Source organism: Rhincodon typus, chromosome 39, assembly GCF_021869965.1.
Source record: "Rhincodon typus isolate 14 chromosome 39, sRhiTyp1.1, whole genome shotgun sequence".
NCBI classification, from domain to species: domain Eukaryota; kingdom Metazoa; phylum Chordata; class Chondrichthyes; order Orectolobiformes; family Rhincodontidae; genus Rhincodon; species Rhincodon typus.
Window position 1 is genome coordinate 16,783,654 of NC_063370.1, and position 27,071 is coordinate 16,810,724.

Below are 27,071 nucleotides of genomic sequence, written 5' to 3' on the forward strand. Positions count from 1 at the left end.
CTTCACATTGGAATTGCAATGATCAGTCTGGTTCGATTTCCAACCCTTCCACCCTCAATAGTGTTAATATTGCATCTCTACAACTTGCAATTCTATTTGCTCATACAGTTAATCCTTTCCATTCTCATTTTCGGCTGGATGAGGGAAGTAACTTTGCAAGACTTTCTTGAACAGCTTAAAAGGGCTGTGTGTAAACTTTGAGTTGATCAAATCCAACATTAGCATAGGGTACAGTCTGTGCAATTAAATTTCAAAACTTGTCTTGGTTAGGGCTCAGTTATTCCAAAAGCTGCCCAAATGTTCTGGCCTTCTATTGCCCAGACAAGTCTTTCTATTAAGGCGTGGAAAGATCATGAGCACAGCAATGGAATACAGTGTAGACAGTATCATGTTAAGAGTCAGAGACTTTTAATTTCAAATTCTACTGTGTGGAATCTAGTAACAAATAGCCCCCATTTGCATTTGCTTCATTGGCAGAATGAATGTCCACGGAAGATATAAATATTTTGGGCTCCCTGACTGCGCATGTTGCTGTTGTAGAACCATCAGAGGAAACTGAATCCATGTCTAGCTCAGCCTCCAATTGATCTGCATCTCCTTTGTTCAACGATGCAGCATGCTTCAATGTTTGGCCTGGCAGAAGGTCATGTAAGCTTTTATCTTCCACAAGGAGATCAGGAGTCTCTGTATACACATACTGGGTAACAGAGCTCTCATTAACGGAGGGGGAAGCCTTTTGGAAACATTGCATTGACTTGCTCTCACTGTCGAACAAGTTTTGAGAGACATTTTCTGAATCTTCACGTTTTGATTTCCAAGTCCATGGTTTAATTCCAGCCTCTTGCACCTTCTTAGCCAGTTTTTGAAGAATGTCCTGCCCTTTTGTTGATCTGATAACCTGCAGTTTCCCTTTTACCGTTGATTTTGAATCTACCTGATCCTTTTCAAATGACTCTGCAGAACAGTCCTTACCTACTGAATTTGACCAATACAAAGCATCCTGTGATGGCTTTTTAATGTCCCCATTTGATAGCAGATCTTTTGCAGATTTGAAACTCAGACCCACTGCATTTGCACACTGTTTCTCATCCTGCACAATCTTAAGGTTCCTTGATGCTACATCAATGGCTGTTGATGCTGTATCAGAAATGTTTTCCAATCTTTCTGGAAGTTTCTGCATTTGCATTTCTTCTTTAGGCTGTGTTGATGATATCATTTGTGAATAGCCCTCTATATCAAAGAAAAAGAGAAGTATTATTACACTTTAAAAAAACAAGTTATAAATCCTTCAAGGTGGGACAATAAATGCTAGCTCTGCCAGCGATGCCGACATCCTTACAAAGCTATTAAAATAATCATTTATAAACTGTTTAAAAAATACTTAGTTAAGTACATGAATAAGAAAGGTTTGGAGGGATATGGGCTAGGAGCAGGTAGATGGAACTTGCTTAGTTTGGGATTACGTTCGGCATGGACTGATTGGTCCAAAGGATCTGCTCCAATGCTGATGACTCTATGATGAAAAGAAAATTCATTCTGAACTCCACAGTCAAAGCCATTGACCTGCTCAATGTGTCACACGATTTCAGTTAATGCAACAAACACAGGAGTGAGTGATTGACTGATTCTGAGTACTATGACCTCTAGGTGACTCAGAGAATAAGATTTCTCACAATTTCTTAAAAAACCAACACTGGTCATTTAATAAAGTTAATTTGATTTGGTCAAAGACAAGAATTCCAAAATAGAATACTGCAAAGATATCAAAAGATCGACTTCATTTGTTACAATGTTGGAATGTCCAAACCTTCTTTGTGCAGCAACAAACTCAGATCTTTTCACTTTACCCCATCTCCCCAATAAATTACTCAATGCATTTCTGGACTGGGCAATGTTGCACAATCTCAACACCTTTTAACATGCAAAAACTCAAATTAGCACAACATTGTTTTTATGACGTTCTTCGCTCTGATGTAGAGTTATAGAACCATACAGCAAGGAAACAGACCCTTCGGTCCAACCAGTCCATACTAGACATAATCCCAAACTAGACTATCCCCACTTGCCTGCTCCTGGCCCATATCCCTCCAAACCTTTCCAATTCATTTACTTATCCAAATGTCTTTTAAACATTGTAATTGTACCTGCATCCACCATATCCCCTCAAAGTTCATTCCACACATGAACCACCCTCTGTGTAAAAAAAAAAAAAATTGCCCCTCATGTCTTTTTAAATCTCTCATTCAAAACTTTAGTTTTGCTGAGGTGCTCCAGCACTTTGTTTTTAATTTGAGAGTTCTAGAATCTACAATATTTTGTTTTTAATTGATGTTCTATTTACCTAAGAAAGCCAAATGTGCATCCTCTTGCTGGTGTATGACTAGACTTCTTGGTGGTAGTTCCTTTGTGCCAGGAGCCTCCGTCTGGGAAAGAGAGTCCCATTCTCTATACTCCTCACCATGGGGGGAAACTGCAATTTTCTCGAGGAGAAGGCGAAAGGGAGTTCCTGCAATAATTATATTTGAAAATAGATCAAAGTTAAAAAGTTCTCAGTCCTGGTATTTAAAAATATTATGCATCAAGAACTGAAAGAGGGGTTTTGGCGCTAAATGCACCATTCTTCCCATTTTGTTTGGCAGCAGACCAGTACGTTTTGCAGAATGTCTGTTTGGTAAGAATCACCTTTACAAGTCAGGATGTTCACTTCTGCCACTCTAACGCATTGCTGGATTGGCTTTTGGATGGGGCATGATACTACTTGAAGAGTAGCCGGTCATCCTGGTGTTATGATGAATGTCCCTCCTTCAACCAACACAATTGGTTGCAAGGACAATAAAGATACTACCTTCTCATTCTAACTAAGATTTCTTTGTTTAAGTTGTGTTGGCGCAAGAATACAACAGAAACATACCACATATCCAGAATACCATTTTCCATCCTGCACCAGAACTTTTTCATGTTAAGTGAACCACTGTAGATTTGGTGTGACCAAGCATATAGTGATTGTACTATTCACTAATCTCCCGCCAAATTTCTTAATCCATCATCATCAGCACATTCTTCAGTCCTCCTTTCATCATGTTCTACCCCTTAAATGCATCGATGCTGGTCATCTCAAACCACTCCTTTCTACTTTCTTATTTAAATAAATTTGGTAGTTAAACCTGTTCAGAGTTGGAGAATAAAAAAATTTTAATAATGGAGTTGGTGAACCATAAGTCATGGCAAGTCAAGGGAGCACAGAAGTGATGGATGAACAGGACATCGGAAACAGTTCAATGCTCCCATTTTGTGGGCAATTTAAAAAAAACCTAATGAACTAACCATATATTACACACAAACGTCCTTGCTACTTCATTGTACCAGTTGTTGCTCAGTTGGTAGCATTCAGAAAATTGAGGAATTGAAATCTCAGTCCAGGGATGTGACCACAAAAATCCAGACAGCCATTTTGTCCAGTATTGAATCAATACTGCACTGTCAGTGATGACAGATGTTAAATCAAGGCACCAGTTCTCTCTCAGGTAGACATTAAAGGAATCCATAGCATAGCTGTTTTCAAGAGAAGCAGAGCCTTATCCCTGGTGACATGGGCAATATTTATTCCTCAATCACAAAGGAAATTTGTTACATACACATTAGCTGTCATATTTCCTACGTTATACTAATGAGTGTAAGGTGGCTGTTAAGCCCTTTGGGATGGTCTTGTGGAAGGTGCTGTTAAATACAAGCCTTCCTTTTTAGCTATATTGCCCCAAAGCTAAAAATGGGCATCAAGCCATGGTGAGATAAGAATGGTGAGCTGACATTTCACCACTGCACAATGCTCAGCTTTTGCTTTTGACAATTTGTTGCATCAGCAATACCATAAAAATACATGGCACAAGTGTATAATGACCCTCAGTCTGGCATCAGCCCAGATTTAAGATTCTGATCCTCATGATCAAATCCCTCCATCACTCTGTCCCTCATTCTTTAGTATCCCCTGATGACTCGGACTCTGATTTCCAGTACATCTCCAATTTCTATTATCCTGCCAATGAATACCATGCCTTTAGCTGTCCAAGATCCATATTCTGGAATTCCCGCACTAAACCTCTTTCCTACAAAACAATTCTTAAAATTGCTTCTTAAAATGAATTTGTAACAGTTATGCATCCATTACTTTAAGACCTTATCGAAAAGATCGGCAGGTGGGGTTGCCTTATTAGTAAGAAATGAAATTAAATCAAAAGTAAGAAACAAAGTAGGGCCAGATGGTATAGAATCTGTGTAGGCACAGTTGAGGGACCGCAGAGGTTAAAAAACCATAGCTGGAATTATGTACAGGCCTCCAAACAGTAGTCAAGAGTAGGGACACAAGACACATCAGGAGATAGAAACGGTTTGTAAGAAAGGCAGAGTTATGGTGATCATAGGGATTTCAATACACAGATGGACTGGGAAAATCAGTAGTGGATTGCAAGAAAAGGAATTTGTGGAATGTCTACGAGATGGCTTTTTGGAGAAACTTGTGGTGGAGCCCACTAGGGAACAAGCAATGCTGGATTTAGTGTCGTGCAATGAAGCAGACTTGATAAGGGAGCTTAAAGTGAAGGAACCCTTAGGAAGCAGTGATCATAATAGGATTGATTTACTCTGCAATTTGAGAGGAAGATGATAGAATCAGAGGTGATGGTATTGCAGCTGAATAAAGGCAACTAGAGGCATGAGGGAGGAGCTGGGCAGAATTGACTAGGAGAGGAGTCTAGCAGGAAAGACAGTGGAACAGCACTGGAAGGAGTTTCTAGGAGTAATGCAAGAGACACAGCAAAAGTTTATCCCTAGGAAAAAGAAGCATGCAATACGGACAATGGTACACAACTGACGAGGGATAGCATGAAAGCAAAAGAGAAAGCATATAATGTAGCGAAGGGCAGTGGGAAACCAGAGGATTGGGAAGCTTACAAAGACCAACAGAGGGCAGCAAAAAAAAAAAAAGGCGGGAGAAGATTAAATACAAGGGTAACCTAGCCAGTAATATAAAGGAGGATTGTAAGAGTTTCTTTAGATAGTTAAAAGGGTAAAAAAACAGGCAAAAGCGGACATTGGACCGCTGGAAAATGATGATGGAGAGATAGTAGTGGGGAACAAGGAAATGGCTGAGGAACTGAATAATTACTTTGTGTCAGTCTTCACAGTGGAAGACACAAGTACTATCCCAAAAATTCAAGAGAGTCAGGGGACAGAGCTGAGTATGGTGGCCATCACCAAAGAGAAGATGCTAGAAAAACTGAATGGCCTGAAGGTGGATAAGTCACCAGGACCAGACAGACTACACCCCAGAGTTCTTAAGGAGATGGCTGAAGACATAGTGGAGGCATTAGTGGTGATCTTTCAGGAATCCCGAGAGTCAGGGAGGGTCCCACAGGACTGGAAAATAGCTAATGTAACACCCCTGTTTTAAAAGGAAGTAAAGCAAAAGACTGAAAATTACAGACCGATTAGCCTAACCTCGGTCGTGGGTAAGATTTTAGAGTCTATTGCGAAGGATGAGATTTCTGAATACTTGGAAGTGCATGGTAAAATAGGGCAAAGTCAGCATGGCTTTGTCAAGGGGAGGTCATGCCGGACAAATCTGTTAGAATTCTTCGAGGAAGTAACGAGCAGGTTAGACCAAGGAGAGCCAATGGATGTTATCTACCTGGACTTCAAGAAGACCTTGGACAAGGTGCTGCACAGGAGGCTGCTGAGTAAGAAATGAGCCCATGGTGTTAGAGGCAAGGTGCTAGCATGGGTAGAAGATTGGCTCGCTGGCAGAAAGCAGAGAGTGGGGTTAAAAGGGTCTTTCTCAGGATGGCAGCCAGTGACAAGTGGTGTTCCACAAGGGTCAGTGTTGGGACCACAACTTTTCACTTTATACATTTGCAGACGATACAAAGATAGGTAGAGGGACAGGTAGTATTGAGGAGGCGGGGAGGCTGTAGAAGGGTTTGGACAGGTTAGGAGAGTCGGCAAAGAAGTGGCAGGCGGAGTACAACATGGGAAAGTGTGAGGTCATGCACTTTGGTAAGAAGAATAGAAGCATGGATTATTTTCTAAATGGAGAGAAAATCCAGTGCAAAAAGACTTGGGTGTTCTAGTCAGTAGTTAGGAAGGCAAATGCAATGTTGGCATTTATTTTGAGAGGACTTGAATATAAAAGCAGGGATGTACTTCGGAGGCTCTAGAAGACTCTGGTCAGGCCACTTTTGGAGTATTGTGTGCAGTTTTGAGCCACCTCAGGAAAGATGTACTGGGCCTGGAGTGAGTTCAGAGGAGGTTCACGAGAATGGTCCCAGGAATGGAAAGCTTAACACGAGGAACGTTTGAGGTCTTTGGGTCTATACTTGATGGAGTTTAGAAGGATGAGGGGGCATCTAATTGAACCTTACAGAATACTGAATGGCCTGGACAGAGTGGATGTTGGGAAGATGTTTCCATTTGTAGGAGAAACTAGGACCCGAGGGCACAGCCTTAAAGTAAAGGGAAGACCTTTTAGATTGGACAGAAGGAGAAAATTCTTCAGTCAGAGAGTGGTGAATCTATGGAATTCACTGCCACAGAAGGCTGTGGAGGTCAGGTCATTCAGTATGTTTAACAGATAGATAGGTTCTTGATTGTCAAGGGAATCTAGGGTTAGGGGAAGAAAGTGGGAGAATGGGGTTGAGAAACTTATCAGCCATGATGGAATGGTGGAGCAGACTCAATGGGCTGAATGGCCTAATTTCTGCTATGTCTTATGACCTCCTCTCCACTCAACAATTAACTGGGTATTATCAATTGTGCTAAGTGGTCAACCAATTTCAGGTTCCTTGGACCCATTATTTAGCTCCCAATAATAAAGTGGTAGTTAGGGCTCTTATGGCGCACTGGGTGTGTCCTGCCTTTGACTTGGGTTCAAGTCCCACCTGCTCCAGAGGTATGCCATAACATGGCTGAACAGGTTGTTTAAAGAACATCCACAAAGTGGCAGTTTAAACAGTCCAAATTCAGAAAGTTTGATCTTTGCATTTCGCAGCCTTAAAAGAACCAGATAAACAGAAGATCAGCTCTCTACATTTGCCATAACATGAAACCTCAAGGCAGAAAATTCTTGTTGCTCTTAGATCCAAGTGTTTGCTGCAACAAAAGGATCATCATAGATTTCCTGATCAGTACGGCAGTTTTCATTTCAAAGAAGGAAATTGCAGTGAGTGTAACAAGGTCAGCTAGGTGGTCCTCATAAAGTATGAGTTCCCTGATTGGACCAGATTAACAGCCCTAATCAGGGAGCCCTGGCTGACAGGTATAAACATGAATGTCATTCTATTCACTTTGACAGTGATCACAGAACTGGCCTTTAACAAAATTTGCTCTGGACTCCAATCCTTAAATTTGCACAAGACCTCGGCTGGACTGAGAACCTATACCAGGGAACCTTTACAGATTGAAGCTACAACTTTGATTCTGGTTTATGAGAAGCAGCTGGTTCAGTTACTACTGATTGTAGTAAAAGACTTGTGTCCAAGCTCGATGGGGTGAAAACAGGTAAGAAAGATTCACCTAGAATGGATCAACATTTATCTATTTAGAAAATGGCTGCCTAAGTGAAGCCCTGATACCCAGAAGCTTTTCATGAAGGTTTAGGGACTATCAAAGGAGTCACGGCCACGATTCTGCAAGGCCCAGCAATGCCATTTGTCTGATGACCAAAGATAGAGCCAAAACCAGAGGCTGGAAAGCAAAGGAATCATCAAACCAGTCCAGTTTGCAAAACGGACAGCACCGGGTTGTACTGATTTGTGAAGCCCAGTGGGTCGGTACCCACTTTGTGGGGCTTTTGAACGAATGGTAAACTGCTTTTTGCAACTGGATAAATGCCCAATCTCTTGCATAGAGGATTTATGTGCGAAGCTGGCAGGGGTTGCTGTCCCTGCTGGAAATAAGCCTTGCAATTACTGTCAGATGAGGACTCCCAGAAGTATGTTACAATTAATACCCATGAGGGCTTGTATCAATACGAGACTGCCACTTGTGGTATCTTTGGCCTGTGCAATTTTTTAGTGGATGATGGAGAATATTTTACAAGGTCTGCCCCTGGTCGTCATCCAGCTAGATGACGTACTAATAACAGGAAAAAACCAATAAGGAGCACTTAACTTGGACAGAGACCTTTCTCCCAAGCAAGCATACACTTTGGAAGGGAAAAAGGTATGTTCCAGGCACCCAAGTGACCTACTTGGGCTAGGAGTAAGACCAGATTACATCCGCTGGAAGATAAAGTGAGGGCTCCCATGTCAGTATTGGAGCTTAGGTCTTTGCTTGGGCTGGTGAATTATGGAAAGTTCACAAATCCTGGTCTCCATGCTGGCACCTTTGCATTAACTCTTGTAGGATCAGCCTTGGAAATGGTCACACAGCCAAGCCATAGCTCTCAGGGAAGCGCAGAAACAGCTATCATCCTTGAAGGTATTTGGCACACTCCAATCCCAAGCAAGATCTGGTATTGACAAGCAATGTCTCCCCATAGGGCAAAAGGATAGTATTAGCTCATAGGTAGCTCAATAGTGAGGAACGCCCAATAGCATATGCATCCAGGATATGCCCAGATAGAGAAGGAAGGTTTGGCAGTCATATTCAGAGTCAAGAAGTTCCACCAATATCTTTACTGACATAAATTTGTAATAACAACAGACCACAAACCCCTACTAGGTCTACTTAAAGAGGACAAGGCAGTGATGCCTGTAGCTTCAGGACGAATTTTGCACTGTGCTTTAATTCTGAGTGCATGTAATTACAAGTTGGAACACTGTCTGGGAGGCCAAGCAGTGAACGCGGATGCACTGAGCCACATCCTGATGGCAGATACAACACTGGTGGTACTGCCACTGAAGGGTCCATTATGGTTTTAAATTTTCTGGACACACTTCCAGTCACAATTGACTATCCGACTTTGGACACAGAAAAATCCAGTCCTCACAAAACTGAAACAGCTGGTGAAACAGCTACTCTCTTTACTTAGAGAGTAGTAAGGGCGTGGAATGCCCTGCCTGCAACAGAAGTAGACTCGCCAACTTTAAGGGCATTTAAATGGTCATTGGATAAACATGTGGATGATAATGGAATAGTGTAGGTTAGATGGGCTTCAGATTGGTTTCACAGCTCAGCGCAACATCGAGGGCCGAAGGGCCTGTACCGCGCTGCAATGTTCTATGTTCTATGATGGGGGAAACCAAAGGGCCGCCACAACAAGAACTGAAAACGTTTTGGCCCTGGAGAGACCAGATCAAAGGATAGCATAGCATATCATGGGGAGCAAGAGTGATTGTCCCAAGCAAAAGTCACTGCTAGATACTGCTTGAACTCCACCAGGGTCATCCAGGAGCTTCCAAAATGAAGAAATTGGCAAGATATTATGTATGGTAGCCAGGACTGGATGCAGACAGAACCATGTTGGTGGGGCAGTGCCCAGCGTGCTAACAAGGACAAAAATTACTGGCAGCAGCTCCCCACATTCATAGGAGTGGCTGGGTAAACCCTGGACTTGGTTACATGTTGATTATGCAAGCCCTTTAATGGGCTCAATGTTCTTAATCATTGTAGATACCCACTCAAAGTGGCTGGCTATGCAGAATTCATTCATCAAACACAGACAACAATAGAAAAACTGCACGCATCTTTAATGATACACAGGCTCCCAGAAGCGTTGGTCACAGGTAACTGGCCATCATTTACAAGTGGGGAATTTGTGAATTTCCTAAAGTCGAATGATATTTGACATACAAAGACAGCTCCATACCATGCATCATCCAATGGTCCGAGAGAAACAGCAGTCGAAACTTTGAAGGCAGGCTTAAAGAACCAGCCTACACCTTCACATAACAAACTTTCCCAGTTCATATTTGATCTTTGGACCACCCCTCGCACAACTACAAAGATAGCTCCAGCAGAGTTGCTAACGGGGACAACACTTCACACTAGGTTAAATCCGATCTTACTGGATCTGGGGGGGTGGTGAAACAGCATCAGGAACACCAATGCCAGACACAACACTCCACTAAGTGAGAGAGACAGTTTACTTCATGGGACAAAGTTTGGTGTAGAAACCAGAGGAATAGCCCTGCATGGATAAGGGGCATGGTCGATGTGAGGTCAGGACCAGTGATGCATGAACTTTAGATAGGTGCAGTGGTTCTGAAAGCATGTGGACCATATGAAAACTGCAAACTTGTAAATTGTCCAGGAGCAAAACATGCCCATCTCAACAGCCTTTCTGACTGTTCTGGAACCCACAAGTTCTCCCTCTTTGTCAAAAGCTGAAGATATCTCGGAATCTGAGATGGACATGGCGGATGTCACCACCTGGACACCTTTGCTGCCTGAAGAGGAGCATAAATTTCTTTTGAAATGCTCTGGATGCAAGAGGCGAGCTACCGTGCGTAACATACTGTCAGTTATCAGCAGGGTTGGACAAACCTGACCTGGTGCTAAAATGCCCCAAGAGGAGCTACAGAAAAAAGAACCAGCCTAAATCCTCTGACTTTGAGGGGAAGAGTTGTAGTGATTATAACAAGGTCAGCCAGGTGGACCTCAGAATAGGAGTTCCCCGATTGGGGCTGTTAATCTGGTCCAGTCAGGGAGCCCTGGCTGACGTAAGGACAGACATCCTGTACACACAGAGCTGGATCAGTGTCAAAGACTCTCCACATGTAAATGAAGGGTGACTTGGTGACAGGGTACCAGCCTCTGGAATTATTTGAGAAATTAGCCAGTTGTATTCTGAAGCGGGCTACCAGCTGATTGCTCAACCACCTTCCTAAAGAGGATTTAATTTCTACGCAGATTACATGCTTACAAGTGGAATTGGCTCATCTAACTCCTGTTATGTAGGAGATGTGAAGAATATTTTAAAAAGTGACATCTGCAAGCATTTTACCAAGCACAAATTTCTGGGGGTATCAATATTCGCATCTTTTTGAATCTTGCGGTTGTTTTTGGGATGGATGGAGGGGTTTAGAAGTAATGTAACTCTGAAAAGATGGGATTAAATCACTTATTTTCTATTTTAGCATATTAACACTGTCTCTTCGATAATAGTTTGTTTCCAATCATCAATACTGGTGTGTCATCATAACTGTGCAATACAAGTCACTGTTGGAAGTAGGCAAGTATCTTAACATTTCACATCTAGATGACTCTTCAACAGAGCTAGTGAAGAATCATCTAGACTTGAAACATTAGCTTGCTCTGTCTCCCCACTGATACTGCCTGACTCACTGTGATCTCCAGCATTTTGTTTTCTGTACAGATTCAAGCATCTGCAGTAATTTACTCCTACAGCAAAGAATCTTACCAGCTACTGGCACCAGTGTAGATTCCTCATTATTTCCCTTTACAGCTGACGATAGCTGAAAAAGAACAGAGCACAGGACTTTTAAACTTCATTTATATATTTTACAAAAACATCCCCCTTATCCATTTCCTTGACAGTACAAATGCAGTCTGACGTCAGGTTAAAGGGAAAAACAGTAAACCCATTAAATTAGCCTGTGGATCACATCAAAAATGCACGTATAGTACACTGAACTTACAGATGGCCCTGGAGAAACAGGAGTCCTATTATGATCATAATTCTCACTATGCTTCCCACAAACAGCAGCATCACTTTTCTGAGTTTTAACTTTCTTCTCTCCTGTATAAAATACAAAACATTCATATTCAATCTGCAATCATGGAGGACACGTACCAGACACAAATCTCTGACCATCAGAAGTAAGATTACAAAACGAACTGAAAGTGAAAGGTCTAGTGAAAGGTCAGAGTCATACAGGATGGAAATAGGCCCTTTGGCCCAAATCGTCCATGCCAGCCAGGTTTCCTAAACTGAACTAATCCCATTTGCTTGTGTTTAGCCAATATCCCTCTAAATCTTTCCTATCCACATACCTATCCGAATGGCTTTTAAATGTTGTTATCGTACCCACCTCTTCCACTTCTGCTAGCAGATTGTTCCATACGTGCACCACCCTCTTTCCTTTTAAATCTTTCCGCTCACCTTAAATCTATGCCCTCTAGTTTTGGATTGACCTACCTTAGGGAAAAAGACCTTGGCTGTTCACCTAAAAACCTATTCACCCTCATTATTTTACAAATTCCTACAAAGACACCTCTCAGTCTCCTTTGCTCAAGGGGAAAAAAATCCTAGCCTACCCAGCTTTTCTTTTATAACTGAAACCTTCCAGTCTCAGTAACATCCTTGTAAATCACTTGTTGCACCCTTTCCTGTTTAATAACATGATGAGAAGAAACTTTACACAGAGTTGTTAGAATTTAGAGTATGTTACCTGGGAGAGTGGTGGAGGTGAATTCCTTAGGAGGTTTCAAAAGAGAGCTGGATATTTATTTGAGAGTGATGAATTTAGAGAACTAGAGATAGGGTTGGAGAATGGGACGACTTCACAACTCTTTTGGGAGCCGTATAGACGTGATGGGCTCTTTTTGTACTGTAAAATTCTATGATTCTATAACATCCTTCCTATAAGCAGGACAACCAGAATTGTATGCAGTACTCCAAACGTGGCCTTACCATTGCCTTGTACAGATGTAACATGACATCCCAACCAATAAAAGATTCATGTTTTGAAGACAGGAATGATGATGGAAGATTTAAAACAATGGGGGACAATACATGAGAAATACCAAGAGTTAACAATATCAGCTAATACGGAAAGTAAGGATGCTGGTTAGCAGTTTAATGGAATTGGGCCAAGGGAGCAGGCAGTGCATCTCGTGAACCAAGTGAGCTCACAGAAGTATTACAGGAAGTATATCCTTGGAATTTTCCAGACTGTGGCAACAAGGTTACAAAGCCAGAGGTTGAAACAATAGGAGAAATCAAAAGAGTAAAGGCAAGGAAGATAAAGTTCAATTATCGAACTATTTTTGAGCAAATGGTTGAGGACAAAGTGGACATTGTAATTCTGTTAACTTCTGAACTAACAAAGAGATGAAAAATAAAACAGGTGTATAAAAAAAGCATGCACAGAAGAAGAATGAGTATATCCCAGAATGCTACTATCTTAAAATTGAAGTCTTGATGAGGAAATGGAGAACATCACATATTCAGGTGGATGAAAAATGGGGAGAAGTTCATCAACTTGAAACATCAACTGTTTCTCTCTAATGATGCTGTCTGACCCACTGAATTTCTTGAACTTTACATTCTTTCTTCAGATTTAAGCAGCCACAATAAAAACAATTATGTCCCAGATTTACATTTGATTGACACAGGCTTTTTAGCCTCATGCTGAAAAACAGTTTGTCAGGGCTGCTACAATCAAACTATGAATCAGTGAATTCTTCTGAAATATGAAGTGACACATGGAGTGTGCATGTGGTGGTGGTGGTGTGACCTTCCCTCCAGCGTAAGACCAAAAGTAGGGATGTTTCCCCAATGATTGCACAATCTTCAGCGTCATTCATGACTTCTCACATAATGAAGTGGTACATGCCCAACTGCAGCAAGACCAGACATTATCCAGGCTTGTATTGGCAAGTGACAAATAATGACACTCATACCACACAAGAGCTGGCAATAAACATCATCATGAGAGAATCTAAACTACCCCTTGACATTCAATGACTTCACTATCACTGAGAACCTCCACTAACCAGAAACTGAACTAGACTAGTCTTAGAGTTACTGTGACTGCAAGAACAGGTCAAAGGCTGGGAGTCGTGCAGCGAGAAACTCTCTTCCTGACTTCCCAAAGATTGACTACCATCTACAAGGCACAAATCCGGAGTGTGATGGAATACTCCCCACTTGCTTGGATGAGGTGCAGCTCCAACAACACACAAGAAGCTTGACTCCATCCAGGACAAAGCACTCTGCTTGATTGGCACCACATCCACAAACAGTCCCTCCACCACTGATGTTCAGTAGGAGCAATATGTACTATCTACAAGATGCACTGCAGAAATTCACCAAAGTTCCTTAGACAGCTTCCAAACTCATGACCATCATCATCTAAAAAGAACAAAAAGCAGCAGGTACACTTTTCCCTCTGAGCCACACACCATTCTGACTTGAAAATATCACTGCTCCTTCAGTGTTGCCGAGCCAAAATCCTGGAATTTACTTCCTAATCGAATTATGGGTAGACCCATATCAAATGGACTTCAATTCAAAAGCACAGCTCATCACCACATTCGAGGACAACTAGGGATGGGCAATAAATGTCAGCCCAGCCCGTATCAACCCCATCCTCTGAATGAAAAACAAGCCCCCACTTTTCTACTAAAAAAATGCACCAATTCATCTTCGTCTAGGTCAGCACTGCGTTACCAGTATGCAAAGTGTATCTTACAACACAACTGTTTATAAACACTGGGTAAATTCATACAGGCAGATGACATCTTGCCTTTGGCATTGTGCATTCCTGGACACACAATCTGCACTTTGTTGATGACACTAGAGGCAGATGGCACCACAAACTGTTGATGGGAACAGCAAGTTGCAAGTACATTTGCAGATTGATTAAACTCTAATCTGCCACAAGTGTATCCAATCAATGTGGAGAAATGTGAAGTCATCAATTTTGGACCCAAGAAAAATAGATCAGAGCATTTTATATATGGCAAAAAGCTAGGAAATATGGAGTAGCAGAGTTTTCAAAGATCACTGATGGCAGTGGATTGATATAAAACATGTCTTCAATCAGATATCAACAATAATAAAACAGTAGTAGGAACTGAACTAACTCCAGAGAGGCCGGTATCTCGTCACCCTCTACTTACATGCGGAGAATCCTTGACAGATCCAGCTCCCTCAGCCAGCTCTCAGTTAACAGGATGTCTGACTCTGTTCTTATCTGTCAGCCAAAGCTCCCTGATTGGGGCTGTTAATCTGGTTCAATCTGGGAACTCATTCTGAGGTCCACCTGGTTGACCTTGTCACAATCACTGCAGGAACGTTCTTGGTTCAGTCAGGCATTTAAGACAAAGCATAGGGCAAGTGACTGAATTTGTTAGTGGGGGGCACTTTGGGACCATTGATCATAATTCTATTAGTTTTATAACCATCATGGAAAAAGAGAGGCCTTGTACAAAAAGTTAACGTTCTAAATTGGAGTAAGGCCAATATTGACTGTATGAGACAGGAACTTTCAAAAGTTGATCGGGGTAGACTGGTCGCAGGTAAAAGGGACAACTGGAAAGTAGAAGGCTTTCAAAAGTGAGATATTGAGAATTCAGAGTCAGTATGTTCCTGTTAGAGTAAACTGCAGGCTGGTAGTAGGGAAAAATGGATGACTGGAGATATCGAGGCTCTAGTCCAAGAGAATAAAGAGGCCGAGTCAGGTTATAGATAACTAGGATCAAGTGAATCTCTTTAAGAATACAAAGGGAAGTAGGGGCATACTTAGGAGAGAAATCAGGAGGGCAAAAAAAAAAAAAAAAAAAAAAAAAAGAGATAGACTTGGAAGATTAGGTTAAGGATAATCCAAAAAGAGATTCTACAAGTATATTAAAGGGCAAAAGAACAACCAGGGAGAGAACAGGACCACTTAGAGGTCAGCTACGTGTGGAACTACATACGATGGGAGAGATACGAAAAGACATGGAAGCTAGGGAAATAAATATTGATGTCTTGAAAACAGTCTGCATTACAGAAGAGGTGGTGCTGGAAGTCTTAAAAAGGTAAATAAATCTCCACAAGAGGGATATGGACCAAATGCAGGCAAGTTGGACTAGCGTAGTTTGGGACACTTGATTGGTTTGGATGAGCTGGGCCAGAAGGTCCGTTTCCATGCTGTATGACCATTACCTGATCAAGTGTATCCTATAACATTGTGGGAAGTTAAGGAAGAAACTGCCGAGCCTCTAGCAGAGATATCTGTATCATTTACAACCATGGTGAGGTGCCAGAAGATTGGAGAGTGGACTAATATTGTGACTTTATTTAAGAACAGCTGCAAGAAGCTGGCAAACTATAGACTGGTGAGTCGGACGTCAGTTGCGGTTAATTTGTTGGAGGGGACTCAGACAGGATTTACATTCATTTGGAGAGGCAATGACTGTTTAGGGATAGAGAGCATGGCTTTGTGCATGGGAAATTGTGTCTCTCAAATCTGATTGGGTTTTTTTGAGGATATGGTCAAGGTAGAGCGAGGAGGGCAGAGAGGTAGATATAGTCTACATGAACTGTAAGCAAGGCCTTTGACAAGGTTCCACATGGTAGACTGGTTTGTAAAGTTATATCACATGGAATTCCGAGACAGCTTGCCAATTGGGTAAAATGTGGTCTTGACGGTAGGAGGGAGGATGAAGGTGGGAGGGTTGCTTTTTGGACTGGAGCCCTATGTTCAGTAGTGTTCTGCAGTGATCAGTCATTTACATGAATGATTTGGATGAGAACACAAGAAGCATGGTTAGTAATTTTACGGATGACACCAAAATTGGTGGTGGTAGACACTAAAGGTTACCTGAAATTACAAAGGGATCTTGATCAACAGGGCCAATGGGCCGAGAAACATCAGATGGAGTTTAATTTGGATAAATGTGAGGTGTTGCATTTTAAGATGAACAAGGGGAGAACTTATATAGTTAATCATAAGGCCCTGGGGAGCGCTGTCAAACAGAGAGACCTAGGGGTTCAGGTACATAGTTCTTTGAAAGGTGCCTCACAGGTAGACAGGGTGGTAACTTGCCTTCAGTGCTCAGACCACTGAGTATAGGAGTTGTGATGTCATATTGCAGTTGTACAGGACGTTGGGGAGGCCACTTTTGGAGTACTATGTGCAATTCTGGAAAAGGTCCAGAAAAGATTTACAAGGAGGCTAATGGGACTGATGGTTTGAATTATAAAAGAGGAGACTGGATAGGCTGGGACTTTCTTCATTCGAGTGTCAGAGGTTGAGGGGAGATTTATAAAATCATGAAGGATAAGGGGAATACCAAAGGTCTGTTCCTAAGTTGATGAGTTTAAAACTACAGGGCATAATTTTAACATGTGAGGAGAAAGATTAAAAGGGACCTGAGGGGCGACTTCTTCCAGAGGGTGGTTCATATATGGAAATGAACTGCCAGAGGCAGTGGTAGATGCAGCTATGGTTACAACATTTAAAAGACATTTGGACAGGTATATGAATAGGAAATGTCTACAGGGATACAGGCCAAACGCAGGCAAATGTGACTAGTTTACATTGGGAAACCTTTTCGGCACGGACTAGTTGGACTGAAGGGTCTGTTTCCGAGCTGTATGACTCTATTCACTAGCTTCATTCTAAACAAACCTAAGTGTCAGTTTGGGTATTCAGAGAGAGTGTGAACTCTCACTCATACTCAGGACTTGAGCTCAGAAGCTCAGTTGACATTTTAGCCTATAGGAGCAGGACTGCAGACTTAGAAGGGTTCATTCTCTTCATAGAGTGTTAAACATTGACGATCAGCTTATTTCATTGTATCAGAAAGATACTGAAGAGCCCAATGCAGTATTTGAAAAGGCACGGTGGACTCTGCAACTGACCTGGTCAACATTATATGCAATATCAAACAGAGTAACATGATTACAAGTCACATAGTATAACCTTGTTATTTCTATTTAATTTTCAATTATTTCAGCCAAGTGTTAAATTATCCCGTGACAATTCTTCAATCCTGCACCGCAGCAGAAAAACCTTGTTCACAGGAATGGAGAGATAGCAGTCGGGTTATAATACTGTAGCATGGGTTTCTGACCTGTAATACACAATACCAAAGCACCACCCTGTAGTTTATGTATCGAGCCTCTTATATAGCGAGTAAGCCGATTTTTCAAAATTCGTACAGCCACATACACTTAACCTATATACATACTTCCTCAATATAATTTTCTGAAATAACAGACCGTGATTACTGCATTCATTTGGGAACAGTCTTAAAGAGCTGAACAGCCTACCTCTGTTGCTATGTTCTCTGAAAGTGGCCACGCAAGTTGACAGGACAGTAAAGGCAGCATATGGCATGCTTGCCTTTATTGGTCACAGAACTGAGTACAAGAGTCAGGATGTCAAGTTGCAGCTTTATAAGGCTTTGGTTAGGTCCCACTTAGAGTTTTGTGATCAAATCTGGTTGCCACATTACAGGAAGGACGTGGAGGCCTTGGAGAAGGTGCGGAAGAGGTTTACTAGGATGCTGCCTGGCTTAGAGGGTATGAGCTAAAAGGAGAGGCTAGAAAAAAAAACTCTGGTTGCTTTCTCAAGTGGCACAGGCTAAGGGGAGACTTGATAGAAGTCTATAAAATTATGAGATGCATAGACAGGGCTGACGGTCAAAATCTTCTTCCCAGAGTTGAAATGTCTAGTATTAGGGGGGCATACATTTAAGGCAAGAGGGGGTAAGGTTCAAAGGTTATGTGAGGGGCACGTTTTTTACTCAGTGGTAGGAGTTTGGAACGTGTTGCCAGGTAGTGGCGGCAAATACAAAAAAGGGCATCTAAAGGACTTATAGACAAGCACATGCATATGCAAGGAATGGAGATATATGTACCAAGGGCAGGAATAAGGGGTTAGTTTCATTTGGCGTCGTATTTGGCACAACATCATGGGCCGAAGGGCCCATTCCTGTGCTGTACTCTTCTGTGTTCTATGTTCATGCTGAGCATTATATCCATAGCTTCAAACTTTTGTTAGATAAATCATGGGTACAATCATTTCACTCTATAGGCCTCAAATATTCTCTTGAACAACGAAAAACCAAGCTATTTCTAAGTGAAAACACTGAAACCACGCTGCTTGGAGATGTGGTGACCATAAGGAATAGGAACTGCAGCAGGCCCCGTTCTCCCCCTCAGACTGCTCTGCCAATCAACAGGATCATGCCAATTCCGAATTCCTCATGTCCACTTCCCTGTATTTTCCCCTGAACCCTTGAGACACTATGAACTGGAAAACTGGGCTACTGATAAGGACACCAAGGCTTAGAGAATAAGTAGAATGCTACCAGGAGTCAGTGACTTCTGTTACATGGACAAACTGGAGAAAGTGGGGTTGTCCTTTTTAAGTTAAGGAGGTTTAAGAGGAGATTTGACAGAATTGTTCATGATTCAAGAACGCTTTTTATACACCAAGTAAGAAAAATTGCAGCATGTTGCTATGCGGAGAGACCTAGGTGTCCTTGTCCATGAATTACAAGATGTTGGTTTGCAGGTGCAGCAAATAATTAAGAAGGCAAATGGAATATTGTGCTTCATTGCTAGAGAGATGGAGTTTGAAAATAGGGAGGTTATACTGCAGCTGGAAAGGGTACGGGTGAGGACACACCTGGAGTACTGTGTACAGTTTTAGTGTCCTTACTTGAGGAAGGATGTACTGGCACTGCAAGGGGTGCAGAGGAGGTTCACTAGGTTGATTTCAGAGTTGAGGGGGTTGGCTTATGAAACGTTGAGTAGACTTGGACTATATTCATTGCAATTTAGAAGAATGAGGGTGGATCTTATAGAAACACAAAATAATTAAGGGAATAGATAATATAAAAACAGGGAGGTTGTTTCCACTGGCGGGTGAAACTAGATCTAGGGGACATAGCCTCAAAATAAGGAGGAGCAGATTTAGGACTGGAGTTGTGAATCTGTGGAATTCCCTGCCCAGTGAAGCAGTTGCGGCCACCTCGTTGAATGCTTTTAAGGCAAAGATAAATAGATTTTTGAACCGTAAAAGGAATTGAGGGTTATTGTGCGTAGGTGGATAAGTGGAGCTGAATCCACAAAAAGATCAGCCACAATCTTATTGAATAAGGTCAGAAGTCACAAGACACCAGGTTATAGTCCAACAGCTTTATCTGAAATCACAAGCTTTTGAAGCACTGCTCTTTCATCACTTCATCTGATGAAGCAGCAGCGCTCCAAAAGCTCAGGATTTCAAATAAGTTTGTTGGACAAAACCTGGTGTTGTGTGACTACTGACCTTGTCCACCCTGGTCCAACACCAGCACCTTCATATCATGGCTACGATCTTATTGAATGGCAGAGCAGGCTCGAGGGGCAAGATGGTCTACTCCTGCTCCTATTTCTTACGTAAATCAGTTTCCAGTGACAGAAGCTTCAATAACCACAAGACTGAAGTTTGAAAGGGACTAGCAAAAGAACAAGGGAGGGGATCTTTTCTTAGAAACACTGCAGTAATTTCTGATGAACTGAATTATACACCCCGAATGAGTGAGGAATTCAAATTCAGTGGTAACTTTCAAAAGATATATTGGATAAATGCGGGAGAGGAAATCACTTACATAGCCAGCCATAGAGAAAAGATGTAATTTGATCACTGTCAAAGAGCCACAACGCGTCATATGGTTTCCTCCCATGTTATATCATCCACTAAAGAACTGATAGACTGAATGGCCTCATTTAGGAGGTCCCTAAACAGCTATATTTCCAGATTCACTTTCAAGATTGAAAAAAAAACATATTTTCAAAACGTAAATATCTAAAGGCTGCTAACCACAAATGCTATAGATTGATGATAAATAGTGCATCACAATGGATCAAGTTAACCAGTGATTAACGGATAAAAAGAGTGAAAGTTAAAAAAAATCTCAAAAAAAATTACTATGGTTAACATTTACATTGGTGAAAAGTTAGAAAATAAGCCTTACCAGAGAGTACAGAGATTATTTTTAACAATGCTTTGTGTTTTTTCATCAGTAGCTTTTTCTCCAAATAAAGTTTATGTCCTTGCTGACACAGATTTTGAATTTCACTGATGGCCTATGGTGACAATTAAGTAAAAGTTTTATGAATGGAGCAATATTATATACTGTCAACAGCAGCAAATCATTCAAAAGTCATGTCATCATCTAAAGATTACAATAAGTTAGAATATATTGATTTATACTCTTATTGTAATTCTGCCTTAAACAAAAATAGAAAAATAAGACATTGCTATTTATGGCTTGTCCATGTTCCTAAGCTGCACAGAATACAAGCTTAATTAGTGCATAATAAATTTTTGATGGCTTGGTGACTATTTGTGTAAATAAAGCTTGCCTGATCCTTAATCAAAGGTACCAGCTGGGTGACCATCTTTAAGTCAATCAGCAATGATAGGCCAGATAAGGATATTTAAACAAAATGAGATACCATTTCGGGGAGCACATTAGTGTGCCAAAAGTATATAAAGCAGATAGATTGTGACATCTGATTTGATAACAGTGATGTAAGTTTATTACCCTCTCTCAACCTCACACAACCAAATGTGCATTCAGCAGTAGGAAGGACCACCAACTAGTTTTACTTAAAGGGATCATCAACTAACTTCACATTAGTTGCTGATTTGTTTCTACTGCTGTTTGTGTGATTGGAGCAGTGTTGGGTTTCCTGAGTAATTTAAAGTTGCTAACATTTACAGGGATTGCTTGGCAGATGCTGAAGGACTTAGTGCTGACATCAAGAATTCTGCATAAACCATTTCCTCCCAACATGAGCGAAGTAATCTGCAACCAGCTTAGAATACAGTGGTAACACGCAAAAGTCACTCCCAAATGACATTGTGAGTCAACCCACAGCAGGTGGACTGCAGTGATTTAAGAAGGCAGCTCACCACCACCACCTTCTCAAGGCCAACTGGGAACAGGCAATAAATGCTGGCTAGCCAGCGAGGCTCACATCCCATAAATGAATTTTAAAAAAAAAGAGTAAAGATGACATGCAGCATGTCAAACCAGTTAGGATGAGAAAACAAACAGATGGTCATAAAACAACATGGAGGAATGACAGATTCAGCATTTTCAGGCTTAGAAAGGGCACAGAAACAACTCCTCAGTGAGCCACTATTTCCTGTTCAAAGTAGGACAAAGGGGCACTGCTCCAAAACCTTGGTGATTTCAAATAAATCAGTTGGACTATAACCCGGTGTCGTGTGACTTCTGACCTTGTCCACCCAATGCCAATACCACCGTCTCCACATCACTGCTGGAAGTACTTCAGGGTGGATATCTAAGGACTGCAGGACTTGAGACAGCTTTAACTATGATCTCTCCTTCTCTCAACTCCCAGACATGCAGCTTACTAATAGCCTCTTGGAATGTTGCCTTTTTATTGGGTGGGGTATTCGAAAATCCGAGAGACCATACTCTGGCATCAACCATCACTTTCAGACCTTAGTGGAACATATCTTTGCAGGAAATACGAGAGAATTATGAGCAAAAATAAACAAAACACTAAGGAAATTCTTTAACAAACCTCATCAAGAATGGCACGTTTAGAAACCCGCTCGTCCTCAAACAGCAGCTCCCTTAACTCACTGAAACGTTTCTGCATAAGTTTGCGCCACTCTCTCTCTCTAATAGTGTGCAGCAGTGGATTCTTTCTGCTTTTCCTCAGCTCCGATGAATTGTAAATCTTTAAAATAAAAAAGATTACTTGTTGCATTGACATGCAAGCCCACGACTGCAGAAGATAGCTGCTTTTGTATTCAATTAATCCAGTAAGTTTTGCACAGTCAGGAAGGAGAGATCACATCCAGAGTTGATGCAGCCCAAGGTGAGTATATAGTGCAGGGAATTTGGCGAAGAGGGGGAAGAGGTGCTTTTTGCTTGCTTTTCTTTTGGCTCAATTTGTAAGGTTTTTATTTAACAGGATAAAATTAAGCCCAGGATCAGGGACCCAGCACAAGAGTGACATTGCAGGTAAACCATAAGTTTACTGGATTGGTGGCAGGAATTAATTTGACTATTATAGGTTACTTTCAATTGAAGGTAAATAAGGGAAATATTTACATGTTACAAACTAAAAGACCATTCAGAAATATTTAAAAATCAATTTAACAACTAAGTAAGTAGGGATGCAGGGCCAGGTGATAAGTTATATCTGCATGATGTGGGAGCTAGTGGACCCCATTGTAGTTCATAATGACCACATCTGGAGCAAGTGTTGGTTGCTTGAGAAACTCCAGCTCAGAGTTAATAAGCTGGTGTCTGAGCTTCAAACACTGCAACACATCAGGAAGAGGAAGACTTAGCTGGACACTATATTTCAGGAGGCAGTCACACCCCTTAGATTAACTGCCTTAAATTCAGTCAGCGGTTAGTAAAGGAGGTTGTGACAAGGATCAAGGCAGGCAGAGGGTTCCAGGAGATAGTACTGAAGGAACCTCAGCCCTTGAGCTTGTTTGAGATTCTTCGCCCTGTCTGGCTGAGATTTGGAGCTGTAGGGAGCACGAGCATAGCACTGTGGTTCAGGACAGCCATTCAAGAGGGAGGAGAAAAGAGAAATGTAGTTGTAATTGGGGACTGTATAATCATGGGAATAGACATTGTTTTCTATGGCCAGAATCAAGTGTCCTGAAGTTGTGTTGCCTGCCTGGTGCCAGAGTTCAGGATATTTCATCTGGGCTACAAAGAAACTTGGAATGGAGGGAAGGATCCAGTTGTCGTGGTTCACGTAGGTACCAATAATATAGGTAGATAGAGGAAAGGGGTTCTATGGAGGAAATATAAGCAGCTAGAGCAAGATTAAAACGCAGAACCAAAAAGGTAGTTTTTGGATTACTACTTCAGCCACACGCTAACTGACACAGGGTCAGCAAGATTAAAGTATTAAAAGTGTGGCTCAAAGATTCGTAAGGGAGAAATGGGTTGGAATTCATGGGACATTGGCACCAGTACTGGGGAAGGAGGGAGCTCCACCTGAATCATGCTGGGGCTGGAGTCGTGGCGAATCCAATAACTAGGGCTGTAGATGGGGCTTTAAACTAAATAGTGGGGGAGAGTGGGTTTAGTTGCATGGAAAATTATGGAAAAAGTTAAGCGGGAGTAGAGGGCTCAACGGAGGTTATTAAAGTTTCCAGAACAAGTAATATGACTAAGTATGGAAACATTCAGGAATCTAACTTCAGGCACAGCAGATAAGGACCCAATTATCAGAAAGGGGGCAGTCAATGCAGGACTGAGGGTTTTGAACTTAAACGCACACAGTACAATAAAACGAGGTAAATGAGCTTGTTATGCAGATTGAAATTGGCAGGTACGACGTGTGGATTTTAGAGGCGTGGCTGCAAGGAAATCGGGGCTGAGAACTAAATATCCAAGAATCAATAGGACAAGCAGATGGGTGGGGGGGTGGAGTTGCCTTGCTAGTAAGAAATGAAATTAAATCAACAGCAATATTGACTCAAAGCACAGAATCCACGTGGGTAGAGTTGAGGAACTGCAAAGGCAAATAAAAAGACCCCAATGGACATTATATACAGGTTTCCAAACAGTAGCGTCAGGATGTGGAACAGAAAATAAAACAGGAGATAAGAAAGGCATGTAACAAAAGAGACACGATTATATTTATTATGGGGATTTTCAATATGCAGGTGGAATGGGAAAAAAAGAAAATCAGGTTGGTGGTGGATCCCAAGAAAAGGCATTTGTGGAATGTCAACGAGATTTTGTTTCAAGAGCAGCTTGTGGTAGAGCCCACTAGGGATCAAGCAATTCTGGATTTGGGGATACGTAATGAGGCAGACTTAAGGTGAAAGAATCCTTAGGGGGCAATGACCATACTTGATAGAATTCACCGCAAGAACCGCAACTCCTCCTCCCCCACCCACCCAACCCCGCCTCATCCCAAGACCTACCTTACCTCTCATGCCCGCCTCCTTGACCTGTCAGTCTTCTCTCCCATCTATCTGCTCCTCCCACCTCACTGACCAATTTCCACCACTACCTGCTATCACCATCCCACCTACCTTCTCCAGCCCAACCACCCCGCTCTATTTATTTCAGAGCCCACTTCCCCTCTCCATTTCTGAAGAAGGGTCTCGACCCGAAATGTCAGCTTTCCTGCTCCTCTGATGCTGCCTGGCCTGCTGTGTTCCTCCAGCTCCACACTGTGTTACCTCAGACTCCAGCATTGGCAGTTCTTACTATCTCTGATGATAGAATTCACCCTATGGTTTGACAGGGAGAAGCTGTAATAGATGTAACAGTACCACAATTGAGCAAAGGTAACTACAAAAGCATGAGGAAGGAGCTGGCCTGAGTTGATTGGAAGTGGAGCAGCAATGGTAGGTGTTTCTGGGTAATTTGAAAGGCACAACAGATATTTATTCCCAAAGAAGAAGAAACATACTAAGGGGATGATAAGGCAATGATGACTGACAAGGGAAGTCAGGTACAGCATTAAAGCAAAAGAAGCAGCATACAATTGTGGTGAAGATTCGTGGGAAGACAGAGGATTGGGAAGTCTTTAAAAACCAGCAGAGGATATCTGAAAAAGCAAGAAGCAGGAAGAAGGCGCAATAGTAGAGTAAGCTAGCTAGTAATATAAAAGAAGATTGCAAGAGTTTTTTTGACATATAAAAGTTAAGAGCGAGGTAAGAGTGGACATTGGACTGCTGGAAGATGAGGCTGGAGAAGTAGCAATGGGAACAAAGAAATGGTGGAGAATCTGAATAGGTATTTTGCATCAGTGTTAACAGGGGAAGACACTCACAGCAAACCAAAACTTCTAGAGAGTCAGTAGGCAGAGGTGGGTGTTGTGGCTATCACTGAGGTGGTGCTGGGGAAGCTTAAAGCTGAAATTACCTTGACCAGATGGACTACAGCCCAGAGTTGTGAAGGAGATAGCTGAAAAGATCATAGAGGCTTCGGTGGTAATCATTAAGGAATCACTGGAGTCAGGGAGGGTCTCAGAAGACTGGAAAATAGCTAACGTAATACCCTTGTTTAAGAAAGGAGGAAGGCAGAAGACAGGGAACTGTAGGATGGTTAGACTGACCTTAGTCATTGCTAAGATTTGAGAATCCATTATTAAGGATGAGATTGCGGAGCACTTGAAAGTGTATAGTAAAATAGGCTGGAGTCAGCGCAGCTTCGTCAAGGGGAGTTCATGCTTGACGAATCGGTTAGAATTCTTTGAGAAGGTAATAAGCAAGTTAGACAAAGGAGAACCAGTGGACGTGATCTATGTGGGGAGGCAATGGTCTAGTGGTATTGTTGCTGGAGCGTTAAATCACGAGATCCAGGTAATAATCTGGGGTCCTGGATTTGAATCCTGCCATGGCAGATGATGAAATCTGTATTCAATTAAAATCTGGAATTAGGAGTCTAATGATGACCACAAATCCACTGTCAGAAAACCCCATTGGTTCACTAATGTCTCTTAGGGAAAGAAACTGCCACCCTTACTTGTTCTGGCCTACGTGCGACTCCATAACCACAGTGACGTGGTTGATTCTTAACTGCCCTCTGGGCAATTAGAGATGGGCAATAAATGCTGGCCTAGCTATCGAAGTCCCAAGCACATTAATGAATTTAAAAAAGGACATCTGGATTTCCAGTTTGCCTTTGTGTTGCACAGGAGGCCGCTAAAAAAGATAAGAGCCCATAGTGGGGTTCGGGGCAAGGTACTGGCATGGACAGAGGACTGGCTGACAGGCTGAGGTAGAGTAGGATAAAGTGGTCTTTTTCAAGATGGCAGCAATGACCAGTGAGGTTCCACAGGGGTCAGTCTTGGGATCACAACTATTCAACTTATATATTATACATTAACGATCTGGACGAAGGAGCTGAAAGCATTGTTGCTAAGTTTGTAGATGATACCAAGATAGGTGGAGGGACAGGTAGTACTGAGGAAGGAGGTTGCAGAAGGACTTGGACAGGCTAGCAGAGTGGGAAAAGCTGTGGCAGATGGAATACAATGTGGGAAAAGTGTGAAGTTATGCACTTTGGTAGGAAGAATAGAGAGATAGACTATTTTCAAAATGGGGAAAGGCTTCTGAAATGTGAAGCGAAAAGGCACCTGCGAGTTCTAATTCAGAATTCTCTTAAGGGTAGCATGCAGGGTCATTTGACAGTTAAGGAAGCTAATGCAATGTTAGCATTCATTTCAGGAGGTCTAAAATACTAGAGATCTACTGCTGAGGCTGTACAAGGCTCTGGTCACAATGCATTTGAAACATTCTGAGCAGTTTTGGGGACCGTATCCAAGTAAGGATCTGCTTGGGTTGGAGGTGTCAAAAAGAGGTTGACATGAATGATCCCCAAGATGAACAGCTTGTTAGGAGTGGTTGAGGACTCTGGGTCTGCACTCAGTGGAGTTCAGAAGG

At 42.0% G+C, this 27,071-nt stretch overlaps 1 protein-coding gene across 1 annotated transcript in view; it reads right to left on the reverse strand.

The window, feature by feature from the left end:
* Positions 1 to 386: 386 nt before the first annotated feature.
* Positions 387 to 27,071, reverse strand: part of LOC109924273 — a 138,275-nt gene continuing 111,590 nt past the window's right edge. The window contains exons 23-28 of the mRNA XM_048618263.1: positions 22,217 to 22,375; positions 20,632 to 20,743; positions 11,592 to 11,692; positions 11,354 to 11,408; positions 2,342 to 2,506; positions 387 to 1,230 (exon numbers count right to left, since the gene is read on the reverse strand). Coding sequence (XP_048474220.1) covers positions 422 to 1,230; positions 2,342 to 2,506; positions 11,354 to 11,408; positions 11,592 to 11,692; positions 20,632 to 20,743; positions 22,217 to 22,375 — 1,401 coding nt within the window. The 3' untranslated portion in view covers positions 387 to 421. The remainder of the gene's footprint in view (positions 1,231 to 2,341; positions 2,507 to 11,353; positions 11,409 to 11,591; positions 11,693 to 20,631; positions 20,744 to 22,216; positions 22,376 to 27,071) is intronic.